This window comes from Mustelus asterias, unplaced genomic scaffold, assembly GCF_964213995.1.
Source record: "Mustelus asterias unplaced genomic scaffold, sMusAst1.hap1.1 HAP1_SCAFFOLD_113, whole genome shotgun sequence".
NCBI lineage: Eukaryota > Metazoa > Chordata > Chondrichthyes > Carcharhiniformes > Triakidae > Mustelus > Mustelus asterias.
The window spans coordinates 706,944-729,142 of NW_027590154.1; the positions used below are offsets into that span (position 1 = coordinate 706,944).

At 46.2% G+C, this 22,199-nt stretch overlaps 3 protein-coding genes across 3 annotated transcripts in view; 2 read left to right on the forward strand and 1 right to left on the reverse strand.

Moving 5' to 3' along the window:
- The window catches only part of LOC144484515 (uncharacterized), a 225,139-nt gene that overhangs the window by 32,052 nt on the left and 170,888 nt on the right, over positions 1–22,199 (forward strand). The gene's annotated exons all lie outside the window — the stretch shown is intronic.
- Positions 398–1,946, forward strand: LOC144484509 (uncharacterized). The gene has a single exon (XM_078203029.1). The coding sequence runs from the start codon at positions 398–400 to the stop codon at positions 1,736–1,738; it is 1,341 nt and encodes a 446-aa protein (XP_078059155.1). The 3' UTR covers positions 1,739–1,946.
- LOC144484501 (uncharacterized) lies at positions 6,146–12,586 on the reverse strand. The gene is made up of 2 exons (XM_078203021.1): positions 12,389–12,586; positions 6,146–6,779 (listed from the first exon to the last, which is right to left on the reverse strand). Exons 1-2 carry the CDS (start codon positions 12,584–12,586, stop codon positions 6,225–6,227), a joined length of 753 nt encoding a protein of 250 aa, XP_078059147.1. The 3' UTR covers positions 6,146–6,224.

Sequence of the window (22,199 nt, forward strand, 5' to 3'; positions counted from 1 at the left end):
ACTGGAAGCAGTTGAGACAGATAACTTAGATTTTTTCAAAAGGAAACTAGATGAGAATGAGAGAAAAGAGAAGCTGAAAGGCTGAGATGAGGTTAGCAGAATGGGAGGAGACTCGTGTGGAGTAGAAACTCTGTACAGACTAGATTGCCCGAATGGCCTGTTTGTGTATTATATCGTCTATGTAATTCTTTGTGAAATTATTTTGCAGGGTAATGGAAGAGGAGGATTTGCAGTCAGGAAAAACAAACCAAACTTTGTGTCACAATTGGAAAGTCAATTCATCAGGATGTGAAGATTTGTACACCTGAAGGGACTTAATTGACTGTCTCAGCAGGAAGCTGGTGAGAGTCTGTAAACCTGCTCTTCCTGTGGGAAGGGATTGATACAGTTGGTAAACATGCTGACACGACAGCGAACTCGCCATAGTGAGAGTCCGTTCATCTGCTCCGTGTGTGGAAAGAAGTTCATGTGTTCGTCCAACCTGCTGGCTCACCAACTCGATCACATTGATGAGGACCCTCTTCAAAGCTCTGACTCTGGGGACAGCGTTGAGACGCCTGAGGAACAGGTCCAACACCAGCTCCTTCACACTGACGAGAGACCGTTCAGTTGCTCCCACTGCGGGAAGAGGTTCAGCCAGTCCTCTCGCCTTGCAGAGCACCAGCTCCTTCACACACACGAGAGACCGTTCAGCTGCTCTCACTGTGGGGAGTCATTCAGCGACTCAGTGCATCTCACTGAGCACCAACAAGTTCACACCAAGGACAGGCCATTCAGCTGCTCCCAGTGTGGGAAGAGATTCACTCAGTCCTCCCACTGCACTGAGCACCAGCTCATTCATTCTGATGAGAGAAGTTTTAAATGCTCAGAGTGTGAGAAGACCTTTAAAACGAACAATAGTCTCCTGAGACACCAATGCACTCACAGTGGGGAGAGGCCGTTCCCGTGCTCTGTGTGTGGGAAGAGATTCAATTATTCATTCCATCTTCTGAGGCACAAACTTGTTCACACGGGGGAGAAACCATTCACCTGCTCCGAGTGTGGGAATGGATACACTCGCTCATCTCACCTTGTGATTCACCAACGAATTCACACCGGAGAAAGGCCGTTCACCTGCTCCGAGTGTGGGAGGGGATTCACTCGTTCAACGCACCTTGTGATGCACAAGCGGATTCACATTGGGGAGAGGCCATTCTCTTGCTCTGTGTGTGGGAAGAGATTCACTCAGTCATCCGCCCTGCGCACACACAAGCGAGTTCACACCAGGGAGAGGCCGTTCACCTGCTTCGTGTGTGGGAAGAGTTTCCCTCGTTTGTCCCATGTTGTGATACACGAGCGGGTTCACACCGGGGAGAGGCCGTACATTTGTCATGTGTGCGGGAGGGCCTTTACTTGTTTACACCACGTGCAGAAACACCAGCTTGTTCACACCGGGGAGAAGGCCTTCATCTGCTCCGTGTGTGGGAAGCGTTTCCCTGAGTCCTCCAGCCTCCAGAGACACGAACGCATCCACACTGGAGAGAAGCCCTTCACCTGCTGTGTGTGTGGGAAGGGATTTGTTCAGTCGTTCGACCTGGTTAAACACCGGCGAGTTCACACCAGGAAGAAGCTGCTCACCTGCTCTGTGTGTGAGAAGAGATTTACTCGGACATCCCGCCTGCTGAAACACCAGAAACTTCACATCTTACCGACAAAGCTGGACTCTGCTGTTGCTGCTGAGAATCACACCCAGGACTGAACCTTTTCTCCTTTCTAACTCGAGATTATTTCAGTCTCAAACCTTCCGTTACTCTCATGGACAAGTCCCAGCTCCCCATACCTACCAGAGTGTCTCTCCCAGCCTCGAGATCCAGGGAAGGTTTCGGTAACATTCCTGGGATCAATGAACACAAAACACAGTTTGTGAATCACTTTCAGCTACTGGGCTCAGTGTGTGTCTCACAGGATCTCACTCACCTTCTGTATGTGAATGGAATGTCATGTCTGCAAACCGGGTTTAAACTGAATTTGATGTGATTTATTATAGTCACATGTATTAGTATTGTTTCTTGAACGCTATACAGACAAAGCATACCGTACATAGAGTACATAGGGGGAAAGGAATGATTTGATTTATTGTCACATGTATTGGGATACAGTGAAAAGTATTGTTTCTTGTGAACTATGCAGACAAAACATCCTGTTCATAAAGTACAAAGGGGAGACGGAAAGAAGATGTAGAATGTAATATTACAGTCATAGCTCGGGTGTAGAGAAAGATCAGCTTAATATGTGATAGGACCATTCAAAAGTCTGATGGCAGCAGGGAAAAAGCTGTTCTTGACTCGGTTGGTCCATGACCTCAGACTTTTATATCTTTTTCCTGGTGGAAGAGAGAATGTTCAGGGTGCGTGGGGTCCTTGATTATGCTGGCTGCTTTTCTGAGGCAGCGGGAAGTGTAGACAGAGTCAATGGATGGGAGGCTGGTTTGCGTGATGGACTGGGCTACATTCCCAACTCTTTGTGGTTTCTTGCGGTCTTGGGAAGAGCAGGAGCCATACCAAGCTGTGATATAACCAGGAAGAATGCTTTCTATGGTGCATCTGTAAAAGTTGATGAGAGTCGTAGCCTTTTAGATCAGAGTTGAGGAGAAGAGAGTTCTGAATCAACTGTATTATCTCTGTTCTCCAGATCGAATGACTATTTTAAAAATGTAATGGTATTTTATTCAAGAAACACATTCACGGCCCAAAGACTTAACTGCTGTGTAACTTACGTCAAAGATTCATAAAATTAAAGATACAACAATGGAAATATGTGACAATCCTGTAATAACAATAAACAAATTGATCAGGTAACAGGAAAGTGGTGGACATGATATTAAAAGAAGGAACATTGAATTAAAGTTACAGACCAATACACCATTCCTATGTTACAGGCTCTGAAATGCATATAAATTTTATCATTTCAGTACTTCGTTGAGCACTGGAACCATGTGAGGAATTACTCTGCAGTGCAGTTAATAAAGTCAGTAAAAGACAATCCGTTGTTGGGAATTTGATTATCTGGTGTTTGAAACCACAAGGTTCAATATTTAGAGTCAACAAGATGAACAAGGAAATACATCAGGGCCCAAAACTCCAGCTGGATATTCACAGGAGAAAGTCTGTTATTTAATACCTCAAGTGGACAGAAGAAAGATCTCAACTAAAAACCCTCCAATCATTTGTAAACATGTTTCAAATGCTGAGAGATTTCAACAGTGAGTTTCCATCACATTGAAGCCAATGGAAGGTGAGAGATGGTTAAAGGTTCCAGACAGAAATGTAACTTGATGTTTCCATTGCCTTACATTGGTAGATTCAGGAATTCACACTAACATTTTAAATCTGTACTTTTTCCAGACTGGAAACTTAAACCTGCCGTTTCACTCAGTCAGGAACAGATCCCAGCTTTACACCAATCTCTGATTTGAAAGCATGTTTCCAGCATTCACTGTTGTTCTTCCTGACTCTAAATACAATTGTAGAGGAGCTTTTGTTCCATGTCTAGGAGCTCTGAACCATTAAAGAGAGCGACTGAGACGTATTTCTTACACACCTCGGGATTAACCCACATGTTCAATCCGAACTGCAGCATTCGCCAAATCCAACTCCTGCACTCATTTGTGAACTCACTGGTGTCTCAGTCGGTTGGATGATGGAGTGAGTCCCTTTCCCACACACAGAGCAGGCGAATGCGCCCTCCTCAGTGTGAACTTGCTCATACGGCAGCAGCTCAGATGAGTCAGCAAATTCCTTCCCTCACCTGGAGCATCTGAACAGCCTCTCCCCGAATGAACTTGCTGGTGTGCCGACAGACTGGATAACTGAGTAAATCCATCTCCACACATGGAGAAGGTGAAAGTTCTCTCCTCAGTGTGACCGTATTGATCATTTCCCAGTTGAAACGGGTAAATGAATCACATCACTCAATCCCCATATGTCCATGCTTTCTCCATGGTGCTGGTGTCCTTGTGTCTCTTCAGGTTGGATGATCAGTCAAAGCTTCATCCACACACACAACACGTATACAGTCTCTCCTCGCTGTGAATGCTGCGATGTATTTTCAGGCTGTGTAACCGGTTAAAGCTCTTTCCACACTCCGTTCACTGGGACACTCTCACTCGGGTGTGTCTGTGTCTCGGTGCTTTTCCAGTCACACTGATATTTGAAATAGGGCGGCACGGTAGCACAGTGGTTAGCACTGCTGCTTCACAGCTTCAGGGACCTGGGTTCGATTCCCGGCTTGGGTCACTGTCTGTGTGGAGTTTGCACATTCTCCTCGTGTCTGCGTGGGTTTCCTCCGGGTGCTCTGGTTTCCTCCCTCAGTCTAAAGATGTGCGGGTTAGGTTGATTGGTCATGCTAAAAATTGTCCCTTAGAGTCCTGAGATGTGTAGGTTAGAGGGATTAGCGGGTAAATATGTGGGGGTAGGGCCTGGGTGGGATTGTGGTCGGTGCAGAGTCGATGGGCCGAATGGCCTCCTTCTGCACTGTCGGGTTTCTATGAAATCTTTTCCCACAGACAGAACAAACAAACATTTCTCCTTCCACATTGAAAGGTCAATGATATTCAGGTCCTGATGGATCGAGTGATTCTGTTAGATCTCAATGTGATGTTTGGCTATAAGTTCCCTCCCTGTAAATCATCCCCTGCTAATACCCTGGGAATAGTGCTCACAAGAATCATCAATAACCAGCCTCTTGTGCTGTTTGGGTTTCTGTTTCTCTTCCTGTACAATGTAACCCTGCCCTCATGTTCTACAGACATCCATTTCCCAAACACTGATCTGCTCGAGGGGGTTCCACCAACCCAAATGTCTGCCTCTGTACCGTGGTTAAATTCACGGGCTGGGTGGCCTTGGAAAGGGAGCACGTGGTGTCCACTGCCACTTCAAGCCTTCCATGACTGGTGGGCACTTGTGGGGTCGGGGCTGCATCATCAATTCCGGCCCCCCAGTAATGACATTTTAGTCTCATTAGTTACCTTTCACCCTCATTCTGTTTCATGTCACAGAATCATAGAATCCGTACAGTGCATGAGGCCATTCGGCCCATCGAGTCTGCACCGACCACAATCCCACTCAAGCCCTATTCCCGTAACCCCACATATTTACTCTCCTAATCCCCCTGACACTAGGGTCAATTTAGCACAGCCGATCAACCTAACCTGCACATCTTCGGACTGTAGGAGGAAACCAGAACACGCGGAGGAAACCCACGCAGACACAGGGAGAACATGCAAACTCCACACAGACAGTGACCCAAGGCCAGAACTGAACCCAGGTCCCTGGCGCTGTGAGGCAGCAGTGCTAACCACTGTGCTGCCCATTTACTTTTGGTTTATATTAAACAACATTTTAATTAATTTTGATACATTTTCTTTGAAGTTCTGTCTTTTTGTTACAATGATGTTTTGAGGAGATTTCACTTGTTAATTAGTTTATTTGTTTTACTGGTATAAAAAACAGAACACAGATCAGAGACCTCACTGACTTCAGCCCAAAGTGGAACCACAGGAAGAGGAGACTTCACAAACATCCCTATTCTCAATGATGGGTCCAGCACATCAAGACTGGGTTTTGTGTTTACTGAGGCCGAGTGTGTTATCACTACCTTCACTGATTCCCCAGGTTAGGAGAGATGTTGTGGAAGGTCTGGGTCCAAGGGAATAGCTGAAGGTCCGCAACTGAAATGATCCAGACAGTGAGAAAGGAGAAAAAAAATACTCACAAATGGAGCAGCCAGTAACAGGATATCGAATAATCTCCTCTTATCCTGGAGAAATAAAGGACACGACGGTGTGTCTGAAATAATATTAGTTCATTTGACACGCATCGGAATACTAAACTGCAGCAAGTAATGGAGATTATTAACATCAGCATGAAGAAACTCCAGCTCTCAGGCTGAACATGTTTCAGGCTTGGATGTGATTAATCTGGAATTAAAAGTCAACTGATGGCCATGACAATTGTCAGAAAAACCCATCTGGTTCACGAATGTCCTTCAGGGAAGGAAATCTGCCGCCCTTACCTGGTCTGGCCTACATGTGATTCCAGAGCCCCCACAGCAATGTGGTTGACTCTGAGATGGCCTCTGAAATGGAGGGGAATTAGGGATAGGCGATAAATGCTGGGCCCAGTCAGCGACCCTCACGTCCTGTAAAATGAATTTTTAAAGATAACAGCAGAATCCAAATCCTTCTGTCATTTGTGAACTTTCTGGTGTCTCAAAAGGTGGGATGAGTGGATGAATGTCTTCCCACAGTCAGAGCAAAGGAATGGCCTCTCCCCAGTGTGAACTCGCTGGTGTGTCAGAAGATTGGCTGAATGAATGAATCCTTTTCCACACGTGGAGCAGGTGAACGACCTCTTCCCAGTGTGAACTCGCTGGTGTTTCTGGAGGCTGGATGACAGAGTGAATCCTGTCCCACACACTGTACATCTGAATGGCCTCTCCCCATTGTGAACTCGCTGGTGTGTCAGCAGGTCAGTTGTGGTTCTGTAAGTCTTCTCACACTCAGAGCATTTGAAAAGTCTTTTATCCGTGTGAACCAGTTGGTGTTTAGCGAGGTGGGATGATCGTGCAAATGCCTTCTCACACACAGCGCAGGTGAATGGCCTCTCCCCAGTGTGAACTCGCTGGTGTATCAGCAATTCACTTGTGGTTTTATAACTCTTCTCACATTCAGTACATTTGAGAGGTCTGTTATCAGTGTGAACCAGTCGGTGTGTAGTGAGGTAGGATAATCGCGTGAATCCCTTCCCACACACAGAGCAGGTGAATGGCCTCTCCCCAGTGTGAGTGCGTTCATGTTCGATGAGGTTCTGTGATCGTATGAACCCCCTCCCACAGTGAGAGCAACTGAACTGTCTCTCAGTGTGAACAACCTGGTGCGTGACCAGGTCCTCCGAGCTTTTAAAGTTGCTTTCACAGTCCGAGCGGTTTAACAGCCTCTCATCAAGGTGAACTTGCTGGTGTGAAAGCAGGTGGGATGACTGAATGAATCCTTTCCCACACATGGAGCAGGTGAATGGTCTCTCCCCAGTGTGACTGCGTTGATGATTTTTAAGCTGGGAAGGGTAACTGAACCCCTTCCCACAATCCGCACATTTCCACTGTTTCTCCATGGCGCTGGTGTCCTTGTGTATCTCCAGGTTGGATGATCAGTTAAAGCCTCATCCACACACAGAACACGTGATGATTTCTCCTGGCTGTGAATGTTGTGATGTTTTTTTTCAGGCTGTGTAACTGGTTAAAGCTCTTTCCACAGTCAGTTCACTGGAACACTCTCACTTGGGTGTGTGTGTGTCTCGGTGCTTTTCCAGTCACACTGATGTTTGCAAAACAAACAAGCATTTCTGCTTCCCCATTCAAAGGTCGATGATAATCAGGTTCTGATGAATGGAACAATTTTGCTGTATTTTTGTGTGATGTTGTGTTTGAGTTTCACATTTGCAAAACTTCCTCTTCTAATACCCTGTAAAAGGAGTTTACAAAAATTATCATTGTAACATGACAGAAATTCAGAACAGATATTTAATTTTCTATTGAATATTCTTTTCCCTTGTTTGTTTCCCCAAATATGTGGTCCAAACAAACTAAAAAAAGAAAAAGATCAGCAACAAAGTACCAACAAGAAGAAAGGTTAGCTTCCTAACTAAACCAGAATGTTGTTTCCAGTGTCTTGAAGTTACTTTGTACCCTGCGATGCTCATCAGTTGTGGAAGGTAGCAAGTGCATCAGTGGACACCACATGCTCCCTCTCCAGGAGAGACTGTAAGGATATGCGACATCCACCCAATTGCTATGGACACTGCTCATTCAGCTTCAACAAATTGTTGTTTGAATCTGGCCCAAGAGCAGGTCCAGGAGAAGATACTCTGATCTTGGTTAAGCTGCATTTGGAGTATTGCATGCATTCCTGGCCACCATACTACCAGAAGGACCTGGAAGCTTTGGAGAGAGTGCAAAGAAGGTTCACCACGATGTTGCCTGGTCTCGAGGATGTTGGCGAGGAGAGGTTGAATAGGATTTTTTGCGGGAAAGACAGAGGCTGACGGGAGACCTGATAGAGGTCTACAAAATTATGAGAGGCATAGACAGGGTGGATAGTCAGAGGTTTTTTTCTTCGGGTGTAATTATCAATTACAAGGGGCACAGGTTCAAGATGAGAAGGGGAATATTTAAGGGAGATGTGCAGTGGAAGTTTTTCACACAGAGTGGTGGGTGCCTGGAACGTGCTGCCAGATAGGTGGTGGAAGCAGGCACATTAGCAAACTTTAACAGGAATCTGGATGGGTACTTGAATAGGGAGGAATTAGAAATTATCGCTCGACTATTAATCCAGAAACTCAGCTAATGTTCTGGGGACCCGCGTTCAAATCCTGCCACGGCAGGTGGTGGAATTTGAATTCAACAAAAAATATCTGGAATTAAGAATCTACTGATGACCATGAAACCATTGTCGACTGTCGGAAAAATCCATCTGGTTCACTGATGTCTTTTAGGGAAGGAAATCTGCCGTCCTTTTCTGGTCAGGCCTACATGTGACTCCAGAGCCACAGCAATGTGGTTGACTCTCAACTGCCCTCTGAACAAGGGCAACTAGGGATGGGCAATAAATGCTGGCCAGCCAGCGACATCCATGTCCCATAAATTAATTTTAAAAAATCCCACCCAGGGCCAATTCCCGCGACCGCACACATTTATCTTACTAATTCTCCTGACACTCGGGTCAATTTAACATAGCCAATCAACCTAACCCGCACATCTTTGGACTGTGGGAGGAAACTGGAGCACCCGGAGGAAACCCACACAGCCACGGAGAGAATGTGCAAACTCCACACAGTGACCCAAGGCCAGAATTAAACCTGGGACCCTGGAGCTCCAAGGCAGCAGTGCTAACCACTGTGCCACCATGCTGCCCAGAGGGATACAGACCAAGCAAGGGCAGAAGGTTTTTTTAAAATTAGGGTATCATGATTGGCATGGACTTGGAGGACCAAAGGGCCTGTTCCTGTGCTCTACTTTTCTTTGTTCTCCCCAACTTCCCCCCACACAGCCAAAGATTAGGAGATTGGGGCGAAAGTGTAAACAAAGGTTGCAGAGCAGCTCCTTCAGGTAACTATACAGGGCTGCAACATCTCACACTGAATATAGAATCCCTGCAGTGCAGAATGTGCCATTTGACCCATTGAGTATGCACCAACTCTCTGACAGAGCATCTTAGCCAGGTGTTCTTCCTCACCCTATCCTGGTAACCTCACAATTTCCCATCTAACCTGCACATCTTGGGACACTCAGAGGCAATTTAACATGGGCAATCCACATCTTTGGGCTATAATATAATAATATAATGTAAACATGGCCCATGGACTCCTTTAGGCTGCAAACATTCGCTGCAGCCTGGGAGTGGGTGAAGCTGTTTAAAATCTGTTTACTCAGCTATAGTTCCCCGGGCACTAGGACCCAGTTGGGAACAGAGACCCTGAAGTCCCGTCCACTCTGTTACTTCACCTGAACGAGGACGCATGCGCACTCCTCTGCTTTGAACCAAGATGGCGGCCAGTAACCGGGGCCTCGCTTCGGGAAAAAGACCCGGAGCGGCAAACGCGGCACCTTCAGGTTCGTGAAGGGGGTTAGAGTATTCACCCGGTGTTTACAAACTCTCCCCAACCAGAATGGCCTCCGTTACTCACTCCGGGTTTCCGCATCCTTACCGACTGCCTGTTAACCAAAGAAACGTCTTTGTCTCAGGAGACATCACTCATACTGCGCATGCTCCAACTGGATGAGCATTGGGCCTGCGCACGACTCTCCTGCAGTGCGGAAAGGGGACTTTCAGCACCGCGGGGAATGCTGGGTATAAAGCCCGCCATTGACAATCCCAATGAGTGAATAGTGATTGTTTTTGCTGTGTTGTGGAGATCGTGGCGGGTGGGGAAACCGATAAAATTAGGAACAAAATCATAAATTACGCCAAGTGTACAGACCCTTAATTATCAACCAGAAAGAAGGAAAATGGGGGTTGCTGAAAGACTGTCCTTTTAAGTATTGAAAATATATTTATAATGAGAAGAAAATCAATCTGTGTAGCTTTAGTGAATATCGATATGCAAAGAGTAAGATGAAAGACTTTTAATCATCTCAAACACTTGGCATAGAACTGTCTGAAACTCAAAACAGGAGCTTCAGGAAATCAATGACAAAATGAGCATTTATAAATATGTAAATATATATATATAGATATACATATATAAATTTATAAATGAGCATTTACACCGTTGACAGAAGACATTTTTAAATGTAAATTATTTACACTCAATCACTTTTGTATTCATTTGTGGGACATGGATGTCGCTGGTTGCCAGCATTTCTTGCCCATCTCTAGTTGCCCTTGGTGGGCACTTAAGATTCAACCACATTGCTGTGGCTTTGGTATCACATGTTTTAATGACAATGTTACAATCCATAATTCTCCATGTGACAGAATGTATCCCATCAGTGACTGGTTGTTCTGAATTTCTGAGCTGAACTGACAGTGATGACATTTGCAAACTTCTTTTACAGGATATTAAAAGGGAAGAACTTGCCATAAGAAATCTCAAACTGACTTCACACCAAGATCTGACAGAGTCACTCGATTTAATAGGATGGGGCAAACCATCGCCCATTTTACCATTCCTGTGACTGGAAAAGCACCGAGACACAGACACCGAATCCATGGGTAAACCGTGGAAATGTGAGGATTGTGGAAAGGGATTCAAGTCCCCATCTGAGTTGGAAATTCATCGACGCAGTCACACCGGCGAAAGACCATTCACCTGCTCTCAGTGTGGGAAGAGATTTACTAATGCATCCGACCTGCTTACACACCAGCGAGTTCATACCGGACAGAGGCCATTCACCTGCTCTGTGTGTGGGAAGAAATTCAGTATTTCATCCAACCTAGCGAGACATCATCGAGTTCACACAGGGATGAGACCATTCAGCTGCTCAGTGTGTGGGAAAAAATGCAGAGATTCATCCACCCTGCTGGTACACCAGCAAGTTCACACCAAGGAGAGGCAATTCATCTGCTCTGACTGTGGGAAGCGATTCACTCGGTCATCCAGTCTGCAGAGGCACCATCGAGTTCACACTGGGGAGAGACCATTCACCTGCTCAGTGTGTGGGAAAGGATTTAGAGATTCATCTGACCTGCTGGCACATCAGCGAGTTCACACCGGGGAGAGGCCATTCATCTGCTCCGTGTGTGGGAAAGGATTCGGAGATTCCTCCACCCTGCTGACACACCAGCGAGTTCACACTGGGGAGAGGCCATTCACCTGCTCCAACAATGGGAATGGATTCACTCAGTTAGCCAACCTGCTAAGAAACCAACAAATTCACAGCAGGGACAGGGAGAGGCCTTTCACCTGCTCGGCGTGTGAGATGGGATTCTGTGAGTTATCTACCCTGCTGACACACCAGCGGGTTCACACCGGGGAGAAGCCATTTACCTGCTCTGTGTGTGGGAAGGGATTCAATCGGTCATCGAACCTGCTCACACATCAGCGAGTTCATACTGGGGAGAGACCATTTACCTGCTGTGTGTGTGGGAAGGGATTCACTCAGTCATCCCACCTGCTGAGACACCAGCGAGTTCACAAGTGATGACTGGGGTTGTATTCTGCTGTTATTGCTGCTGTTAATCATATCCAGGACTGAAGCATGTTCATTCTGACAGTTGGTGAAGTGGGAGGGTCAGAGGGTTTCTTGCTGCTGGACTGACTGGTCTCTCAATTTTCATTCCAGTGGCTGGTTCCCTTTGAGCGAGGGCACATTTCCATGGAAATTATCCACAAAAGCAGATGTCAGATGAGACTGAGATGAGGAAAAAATTCTTAACTCAAAGGACAGTGAACTTATAGAATTGTCTACCACAGAAGGCTGTGGAATCCCAATCACTGAATATGTTCAAGGAAGAGATAGATTTTATTTTAGATTTTAATGGCTTCAAGCGGTGTGGGGAGAATATGGCATTGAGATCGAGGATCAGCCATGATCATATTGAATGGTGGAGCAGACTCGAATGGCCTGCTCCTAGTTTCTACAGAATACATTAATTTTATACTTGATAATAAATAGTCTTTTTCCTACCACTACAGGTGTCTTGTCTTTCATCCGTCCTCGTTCTGAGGGTTGGCCGCACTCTGAACAGTCTTTCTCCACTGATTTCTCAGATGCTCTCACTGCCTGTCCCATCGAGAGGCCGGTCCACATTCTGATATTATCCACCCATCTCGGGCCTTCCTTGGACACATTTTCCAGGTGTTCTGTCTCACATTACCTCTTTTTCCAAACACTCCCTCTCTATTCACAACACATGTCCAAAATAGGTGAGCTTCCTGGATGTCAGTGCCTCAGACAGGTTCCTGTGAACACCAGCTTTCTCCAGCACCCACTCATTCACACATTTTGCCATCCGTGACACACGGAATATCCGTCCGAGTCCTTTCATTTCAAACACTTTTATTGGAGCCTCGTCACTCTTATTGATAGTCCAGCTTTCACAGACACACATTGTCACCGACCACACAAGGGCTTTCAGAAGATGAATATTTGTTGTAACTGAGATGCTGTGGCTGCTCCGCACTGTTTTAATTTAGATCACAACAGCCGTGATCCTTAATCTGGCCTGAATTTATTTGATAGATTCTGCATCTTTCTACCTTGACAGGTTGATCTCAGATAAATATATTTGTCTCTGTTCCATTGAGTCTACAGCACAGGGCCGGGCCAGTCAGCTCATTGGTCTGTGTCAGTATTTATGCTCCTCATGAGCCTCCACCCACCCCTCTTCATCTCCCCCATCAGCATATCCTTCTATTCCTCTCTCCCTCATGTATGTATCCAGCTTCCCCTTCAATGTATTCATGCTGTTCACCTCAACCACTCGCTGTGGTGGTGAGTTCCACATTCTCACCACTCGCTGGTAAAGAGGATTCTCTTGGAATCACTTTCGGATTATTGAACCCTTAGTAATTTTAAAGATTTCTGTTGGGTCACAGTTCCAATGTTTGTATTTCGGGTGGAATACCCATTACCCATGGAATCCCTTCGAGAACAGCTTTCCTGGGAGTGTGAGATGGGAATCTACAGCTTTGGGGAAACAGGATAAATGTAAGTAGAATTGTCTGTTCTGAATTTTGTACCAGGGATTAAAGTGAAGGATTTGCAGATGAGAAATTCAAACCAAACATCACTCTGAGATCTAACAGTTATTTGATTCATTTGGACCTTGTTAAATAATTTCAAAATATGTTAGAGAATGTTAACTAATCTGGTATTCAAAATAACAATAAAGACTAATAGAATTGAGTGGTTTAATTTAGGATAAGAATGACAGACTGCCTCATATTTTTTGCAGAGGCACTACCTGCATAGAAACACATATAGTTAGAGGATTTAAACATGTATTTTGGATTTAAAATGTATTTCAGATGTACTTTATGATTTATACACTTTGACCAAAATGCAGGCTGACCCCAGGCATAATGGGAAGAAAGCTGAGTTAGACGGGCCACATTCTTTTAGAACAATACAGTCACGGAGCACCGTTCTTATCAGCTCTTAGTCATGGAAAGTACAAGCTCTCAAACCTAAGCATGAATAGAGTTATTCATTGTTATTGCTAAAGGGATGCCTCACCAGACAGTGAGAAACTGAGAGACGGTGGGAACGGTAACTTTGAACTTTATGATTTGTGTATAGAGGGTTGATAGGCGACAAGGGTCGGGAGCTTCCAGATTCAACGAACCAATGAATTCCCATGCTACCAGGGGGAAGAATATGCTTGGCTAAAGTATATGACATTTGTTAACCATGATTGATTTGTACTGATGATGACTAGTTCATATCCAGCGGGGATTAACCCTGGGCAGGAAAAGTGAACTTGGAAAATGGATAATAATACAGATGAATGTAATGTAACTTCAGAAAGCGTTGTCGGACTGCCTGGCTGGCCTTTCTCCCAACAAGTGTTGGTCAATAAAAATGCCTTTCACCAGGATGCTGTGTCACAAGTCTTTGTATTAACTAAAGATTTGGCAATACTTTGTCTCTGAAAGAAACCCCGTAAAAGCCCTGAACATCACTGACCTTTGAATGTGGAAGGAGCAATGTTACATCTATTCTGTCCATGGGATAAGATTTCAGATATAATTGTGACTGCAAAAGCACCGAGACACACACACACCCGAGTGAGAGTGTTCCAGTGAACTGAGTGTGGAAAGAGCTTTAACCAGTTACACAGCCTGAAAATACATCACACTATAGGGTAAGTAGATGGGAACGTGGGAATGATAAAGTATAATTTGGGGAAAAAGATTGTCTGCATTGTTGGGAAGAATAGAAAATCAGCATTTTATTTAAATAGAGAGGCTGCAGAATTCCACAGTGGTCTCCTTGATGAGGGATATACTCAGCATGACCACTGTGACTGTGTCCTGTCAATGTACAGCTGCATTGCAGGGTCAGGATCATCTCTGAAGGAGCTGCCAGTTAGTCCCTTTTCCTCAGAGCCTTCACTACAATTAGAGAACGATGACAGCAAACAAAGAGGTCTTTCAGCCCATCGTGTTCACACCCACACCAGCTTTCTGAGAGAGTGACACAGCCAGTCCCACGCCCCAGCCTCTCCCTCATTGTTCCCCGACCTTTCCCTCGGTCACTCCCGGCCTCTCCCTCGGTCAGTGCACAGCCTCTCCCTCAGTCACTCCCGGCCTCTCCCTCGGTCACTGCACGGCCTTTCCCTCGATCCCTCCCCGGCCTCTCTCTCGGTCACTGCACAGCCTCGCCCTCAGTCCCTCCCTGGCCTCTCCCTCGGTCAGTGCACGGCCTTTCCCTCGATCCCTCCCCGGCCTTTCCCTCGGTCACTCCTGTCCTCTCCCTCAGTCCCTCCCTGGCCTCTCCCTCGGTCAGTGCACGGCCTTTCCCTCGATCCCTCCCCGGCCTTTCCCTCGGTCACTCCTGTCCTCTCCCTCAGTCCCTCCCTGGCCTCTCCCTCGGTCACTGCACGGCCTCTCCCTCGGTCACTCCCTGGCCTCGCCCTCGGTCCCTCCTTGGCCTTTCCCTCGGTCAGTGCACGGCCTTTCCCTCGATCCCTCCCCGGCCTCTCCCTCGGTCACTCCTGGCCTCTCCCTCAGTCAGTGCACAGTCTTTCTCTCGTAATCCTGAACATTTTTTTTCTCTCCAGATAATTATTGAGTTGTGTTTTGAAATCTTGTTTGAACCTTCCTCCTCCCCACACTGGGTCAGTGCACGCCGGGTTCTCACCACTCACTCTGGAAACGGGATTTCCTCAAATCACCATTGCTTATTTCACAAATCACCTTTAATCTGTGTCCTCTGCTTCTTAACCTTTTTGCCAATCAGAATAGTTTCTTCCGATCTACTCTGTCCAAATCCCTCTTGATTTTGAATATTTCTATCGAATCTCCTCTTCTCTATGGAGATCAGCCCCAGCTTTGCCAATCTACCCTCATAACTGAAGTTTCTCATCCCTGGAACCAGTCCCATGAATCTTTTCTGCATCCTCTACAATATCTTCACATCCTTCCTATAGCGATCTATCCGGAGTTGGCCACAATGCTCCAGTTGAGGCTGAACCAATGTTTTATTCTGGTTCATCACAACTTCCTTGTTATTCTCGAGTATTTGGACATCAGCCTTTCTCCTGTCAATATACCGCTGCCTTATGGGGTTGTGGTCACACATTTGAAAGAGCTGCCCATCGGAAAGATGCATCTGAATCTGCTTCCATCCCCTTTCAGGCAGAACGTTCCAGAACAGAATTAATTGAGAAATGAATGCCCCCAGTGGATTTTTCCCAATTATTTGATGCAACATATTTAATTGTTGATCTTCTGTTAAATACATTTCCAGAGCAGATTTAAGGGAAAATGTTCATGACATCTCAGAGATGAACCACACGAAACGCTGTCTGTTTGAAACAAAGCTGATTTATTTGATGCATTAAAATATCAAACTCCAGCCACATTACAGGAGTTAACATCAGCAAAAAAAAAGTCAGAATTAATGTGATTCAATCCTAAATATGATCAACAGCAGCAACAAAAGCAGAATCCAACTCCTCTAGAGACTCTGTCTGAGAGTCAGTGCAGACTTGATGGGCTGAATGGCCTCCTTCTGCACTATCGGGATTCGATGAAAAGTAAACAAAACATTAAAATAAATAAAGATTCTTCAGCTAGTCACTAATCAGCTAAATTTGATGAATTAAACATTGACTGCAATTATATGATAATTTATCAGTTTTATACAAATTAATGAATCATGTTTTACTTTATAGTTGGATAATGCAGTGACCAGAACTGTGCTCAGTATTCTAGCTGTGTTCTAACTCGTCTCTAACGTAATCTCCCTGCTCTTATATTCCAGGCCTCAGACAGGAAAGTGTCCCAAATGCCTTCTTGACCATCTGATCTACATGTGCAGCCATCTTCAGGGATCAGTGGATATGCACTCCAAAGTCCTTCTGTTCCTCTATAATTCTCAACATCATCCCATGTATTGTTCATTCCCTTGTCTTGTTTACTCTCCCAAATTCAATCTCTCTCATTGATCCAGATTGAATTCTACTTGCTATTTTTGTGTTGACTAACCCCCAAGTCCATTAATATCTTCCTGCTGTCCACAGCTTTATTCCTCATTGTCAACCATGTGAGCTACTTTTGTATCAGATGCAAACTTAGTAATAATTTTCCACACAGTTGAGCCGAAATTATTGACACAGACCAGAAAACTGTGGAACACCACTGGAAACAGGCATCTTGGCATCATTCAGTCCTGGATGTGATTAACAGCAGCAATAACAGCAGAATCCAACCCCTGCTGTTGCCTGTGAACTTGCTGGTGTTTCAGCAGGTTGTTTGACTGAGCGAATCCCTTCCCACACATGGAGCAGTTGAACGGCCTTTCCCCAGTGTGAACTCGCTGGTGTTTCAGCAGATTCTGTTTACTTTTAAATCTCTTCTCACAATCAGAACATTCAAAAGGTCTCTGATCAGTGTGAACAAGTTGGTGTGTAGTCAGGTGGGATGACTGAGTGAATCTCTTGCCGCACAGGAGGCAAGTGTACGGTCTCTCCCCAGTGTGAACTCGCCGGTGTATCAGAAGGTCGGATGTATCAATGAATTCCTGACAACACACAGGGCAGGTGAACGGCCTCTCCCCAGTGTGAACTCGATGGTGTCTCAGAAGGTGAGCTAATCGAGTGAATCCCTTCCCACAGATAGAGCAGGTGAACGGCCTCTCTCCAGTGTGAGTGTGCTGGTGTTTCAGAAGATCCTTTTTGCTTTTAAATGTTTTCTCACATTCGGGACAATTGAAAGGTCTCTGATCAGTGTGAACAAATCGGTGTTTCAGGAGCTGGGATGAACAAGTGAATCCCTTCCCACACACGGAGCAGATGAACGGCCTCTCCCCAGTGTGAGTGCGTTGGTGAATCAGTAAATCCTTTTTACTTTTAAAGTTCTTCTCACAATCAGAACATTTAAACGGTCTCTGATCAGTGTGAACAGTTTGGTGTGTCAGGAGGTGGGATGACTGAGTGAATCCCTTCCCACACATGTTGCAGATGAATGGCCTCTCCCCAGTGTGAGTGCGTTAGTGAATCAACAAATCCTTTCTGCTTTTGAAGCTCTTCCCACACTCACAACATTTAAATGGTCTCTGATCAGAGTGAACCTGGTGGTGAGTCCGGAGGTTTGATAAAGCATTAAATCCCTTCCCACATTGAAGACAGGTGAATGGCCTCTCACCAGTATGGACATGCTGGTGTGTGTACAGGCTGGATGACTGAGTGAATCCCTTCCCACACACAGAGCAGGTGAATGGTCTCTCCCCGGTGTGAATACGTCGATGGGTTTCCAATTCAGATGGGTAATTGAATCCCGTCCCACAGTCCGCACATTTCCACGGTTTCTCCATGATTATTGACAGGCTATCGGGTGTAGGCGGGATGCAGATTTGAGCTCACTATCAGATCAGCCATGACGTTATTAAATGGCGGAACTGGCCCGTGGGGCTGAATGGCCTATTGCTGCTCCTTGTTCACATGGTGCAGGTGTCCTCCTGTCTCTCCAGGTTATATAATCAGTTGAAACCAGGTCTACACAAAGAACACGAGTACGGTGTCTACCTGATGTAAATGTGCTATTTCTTTTCACGCTGTGTGACTGGTTAAAGCTCTGTTCCAGCTGACTGTGGAAAAATAACTGAGATGTCTGTGTCTCGGGGCTTTTCCAGTCACACTGATGTTGAATAATTTCCCAAAGACAAAATAGGCAAACGTTTCTCCTTCCACATTCATTGGCCTTTGATATTCAGATCCTGAAGAATCATGTGACACTGTCAGATCCCGAGACGTTTGGTTTGAATCGCCCGTCTGCAGATATTCTGGAAAAGGAGTTTACATTGAATTACTTTGAATACACAAGACACAAACAAGCCATTCAGTTTAATTCTTTATACTTGACACATCTTCTCCTGTCCCACAGACCTCATCTCAGCCTTTCAGTTGATTTTTCTATTTCTTTTTCTCTCGTGTGTTTCGCACATTTCCTTTTGAAACAATCTCAGCACTTTCCTCAACTCATTTCGATGGTGATTCTAAACCTGTGAGTGAAGAAATTTGTCCTTATCGCCTTCTTGGATTTATTAGTAACTATCTGGTATTTATGACTCTTTGTTTATTGATCATTCCTTCTTTTGGACTCTGTCACAAGTGGAACATTCTCTCCACAATTCCCCTGTCCAAGCCACTAATAATTTGAAAGACTTTTATCAGGTCACTGCTCGATAGGAAAAAACTTCAATCCATTTAACCTTTCCTGAAAGCTGTAATCTCTGTTTACAAAAATCATCACAGTCAATGCAGAATAGAAATCACAGAGAGACAAACATTTCTCTTGGGGTTGAGTTTTCTGTGTGTAAATCGTCAACTTGTAACCGTGTGTAAAAGCAGTTTTCAAACATCCATCATAGAATCGGAGAATCCTCAAGGTACAGGAGGAGGCCATTCAACCCATCGAGTCTGCACCGACAACTATCCCACCCATTCCCGTAATATTTACCTTGTTAATCCCTCTGACACGAAGGGGCAATTGAGCATGGCCAATCCACCTAACCTGCACATCTTTGGACTGTGGGAGGAACCGGAGCACCCAGAGGAAACCCACGCAGGCACGGGGAGAATGTGCAAACTCCACACAGGCAGTCACCCAAGGGCAGAATTGAACCCAGGTCCCTGGCGCTGTAAGGCAGCAGTGTTAATCACTGTGCCACCGTGCTGCCCCATCTTGCATCTATAAAGCAGCTGTCAATCCACAATAGAAACGCTGAACAGACAATTTTCTTTTCTCCACTCCCAGTTTTCTCCCTCCCTCTCCTCTGTCTGGGTTCAGTTCTCCAGCTCCTGTCTGCAGACTGACAATAAAACCAATGGGTCTTACTGGGGATGTTGGGGCCTCCAGCGGGTGTTTGTGAATCCTCCCCGCCCACCTCCCAGGGTTTCCTTCCTTCCCAGAGATCAGAACCCTCATTGATTTGAGGCCAAAGTGTAACCTCTTATTTATTGTCCCCCTCCCCCATCCTCTGATGTGAACCATCCTCCAGTGGCTGAGCCAGGATGGGGCCGTTAACCTGGGTCTGTTCCCGGGAGGGAGGGAGGGAGAAGCCCCGCAGCTGCAAACCAGGGAGCTGACAATGATTCTGAAGGGTTTGTGGATCCACAAAGTGTTTCCAAATCCTCCTCAATGTCCAGCCACCGGTTTCAGCGCTATCCCTGCGATAAAGCCGGGGCCTGCGGCCTAGGCCAGAAGTTGGTGCTGTTTCCAGTGCAGCCGTGGTTTCCATTCCTATCCTGTGCTCACAATCTCCTCCCGAACCCTCCCCAACACCATGACTGACACTGAGCATGCTCAGAGCGCACACCCACACCACCTGATGTGGAGGTGCCGGTGTTGGACTGGGTGAGTCACCTGATAAAGGGGCGGAGCTCCGAAAGCTCCTGATTCCAAATAAACCTGTTAGATGTGAACCTGGTGTTGTGACTTCTTCCTGTGCTCACCACACCTGCGCAGTGCGTTCCCAGGCTCCCCGGCGCCTGATCATCTTTGCGCATGCTCCACTCCCAGCCTGGACCCGCCTCTCATTTAGTCCGATTGGTTGGAGGACCAGCCGCCCCCGCTCGGTTCTCCAGTCCCGCCCCCTCTTCCTATTGGTCCGGAGCTGCCGTCAATCAGTCCCCGGGCATTGTGATGTGGAGCATGCGCAGTGTCATTGCTGTCCTTGGCGCTTGTTTGTCCCGGAGAAGCGGAGTCAGCGTTAGGCGGTGGCTGGGAGGATTTGGAAACACTTTGTGGATCCGCAGGCGGGAAGGAGCTCGAGCCGGCGGGTTTTCAATGGGAATTTTAAATGGCGCGGATCCAGAGCCCGATAGAAAACCGGAAACATAAATGGATCCGGGCGGTGAGGCTTCATAAACACCCGGTGTCGGCCAGATGCCGGATCTCGGGCCAGGGTGACACAGTGGTTAACACTGCTGCTTCACAGCGCCAGGGACCCGGGTTCAATTCCCAGCCTGGGTCAGTGTCTGTGTGGAGTCTGCACATTCTCCCCGTGTCTGCGTGGGTTTCCTCCGGGTGCTCCGGTTTCCTCCCACAGTCTGAAAGATGTGCTGGTTAGGGTGCATTGGCCGTGCTAAATTTTCCCTCGGTGTACCCGAACAGCTGCCGGAGTGTGGCGACTAGGGGATTCTCACAGTAACTTCATTGCAGTGTTAATGTAAACCTACTTGTGACACTAATAATTAAACTTTAATCCCTCAATTTGCGAGGCAAAATCCTCAGACGTTAACATCGGCCATCTTTATTAAGGGCAAAACCAAATGGATAATCCTCAACAAACAAAACATCAGAGATAGAGTTTGTTGTGAAATCAGTGGGTTGTTGTAAAACAGGAGGTCAGAATTATAGCCAACATAGAACATAGAACATAGAACATTACAGCGCAGAACAGGCCCTTCGGCCCACGATGTTGCACCGACCAGTTAAAAAAAAAACTGTGACCCTCCAACCTAAACCAATTTCTTTTCGTCCATGAACCTATCTACGGATCTCTTAAACGCCCCCAAACTAGGCGCATTTACTACTGATGCTGGCAGGGCATTCCAATCCCTCACCACCCTCTGGGTAAAGAACCTACCCCTGACATCGGTTCTATAACTACCCCCCCTCAATTTAAAGCCATGCCCCCTCGTGCTGGATTTCTCCATCAGAGGAAAAAGGCTATCACTATCCACCCTATCTAAACCTCTAATCATCTTATATGTTTCAATAAGATCCCCTCTTAGCCGCCGCCTTTCCAGCGAAAACAATCCCAAATCCCTCAGCCTCTCCTCATAGGATCTCCCCTCCATACCAGGCAACATCCTGGTAAACCTCCTCTGCACCCTCTCCAAAGCCTCCACATCCTTCCTGTAATGTGGGGACCAGAACTGCACACAGTACTCCAAGTGCGGCCGCACCAGAGTTGTGTACAGTTGCAACATAACGCTACGACTCCTAAATTCAATCCCCCTACCAATAAACGCCAAGACACCATATGCCTTCTTAACAACCTTATCTACTTGATTCCCAACTTTCAGGGATCTATGCACACATATACCTAGATCCCTCTGCTCCTCCACACTATTCAAAGTCCTCCCGTTAGCCCTATACTCAACACATCTGTTATTCCTACCAAAGTGAATTACCTCACACTTCTCCGCATTAAACTCCATCCGCCACCTCTCGGCCCAACTTTGCAACCTGTCTAAGTCTTCCTGCAAACTACGACACCCTTCCTCACTGTCTACCACACCACCGACTTTGGTGTCATCAGCAAATTTGCTAATCCACCCAACTATACCCTCATCCAGATCATTAATAAATATTACAAACAGCAGTGGCCCCAAAACAGATCCCTGAGGTACACCACTTGTAACCGCACTCCATGATGAATATTTACTATCAACCACCACCCTCTGTTTCCTATCCGCTAGCCAATTCCTGATCCAATTTCCTAGATCACCCCCAATCCCATACATCTGCATTTTCTGCAGAAGCCTACCA

What these genes read in the sequence shown, in the direction of transcription:
- LOC144484509 (XM_078203029.1), top strand. Translation starts at nt 398, where the DNA reads ATGCTGACACGACAGCGAACTCGCCATAGTGAGAGTCCGTTCATCTGC.
- LOC144484501 (XM_078203021.1), bottom strand. Translation starts at nt 12,586, where the DNA reads ATGTGTGTCTGTGAAAGCTGGACTATCAATAAGAGTGACGAGGCTCCA. An exon ending in AGCTCACCTATTTTGGACAT is followed by an intron (nt 6,780 to 12,388) that starts GTGTTGTGAATA and finishes GTGTGTGGGAAG; the next exon opens with GGATTCACGCGATTATCCTA.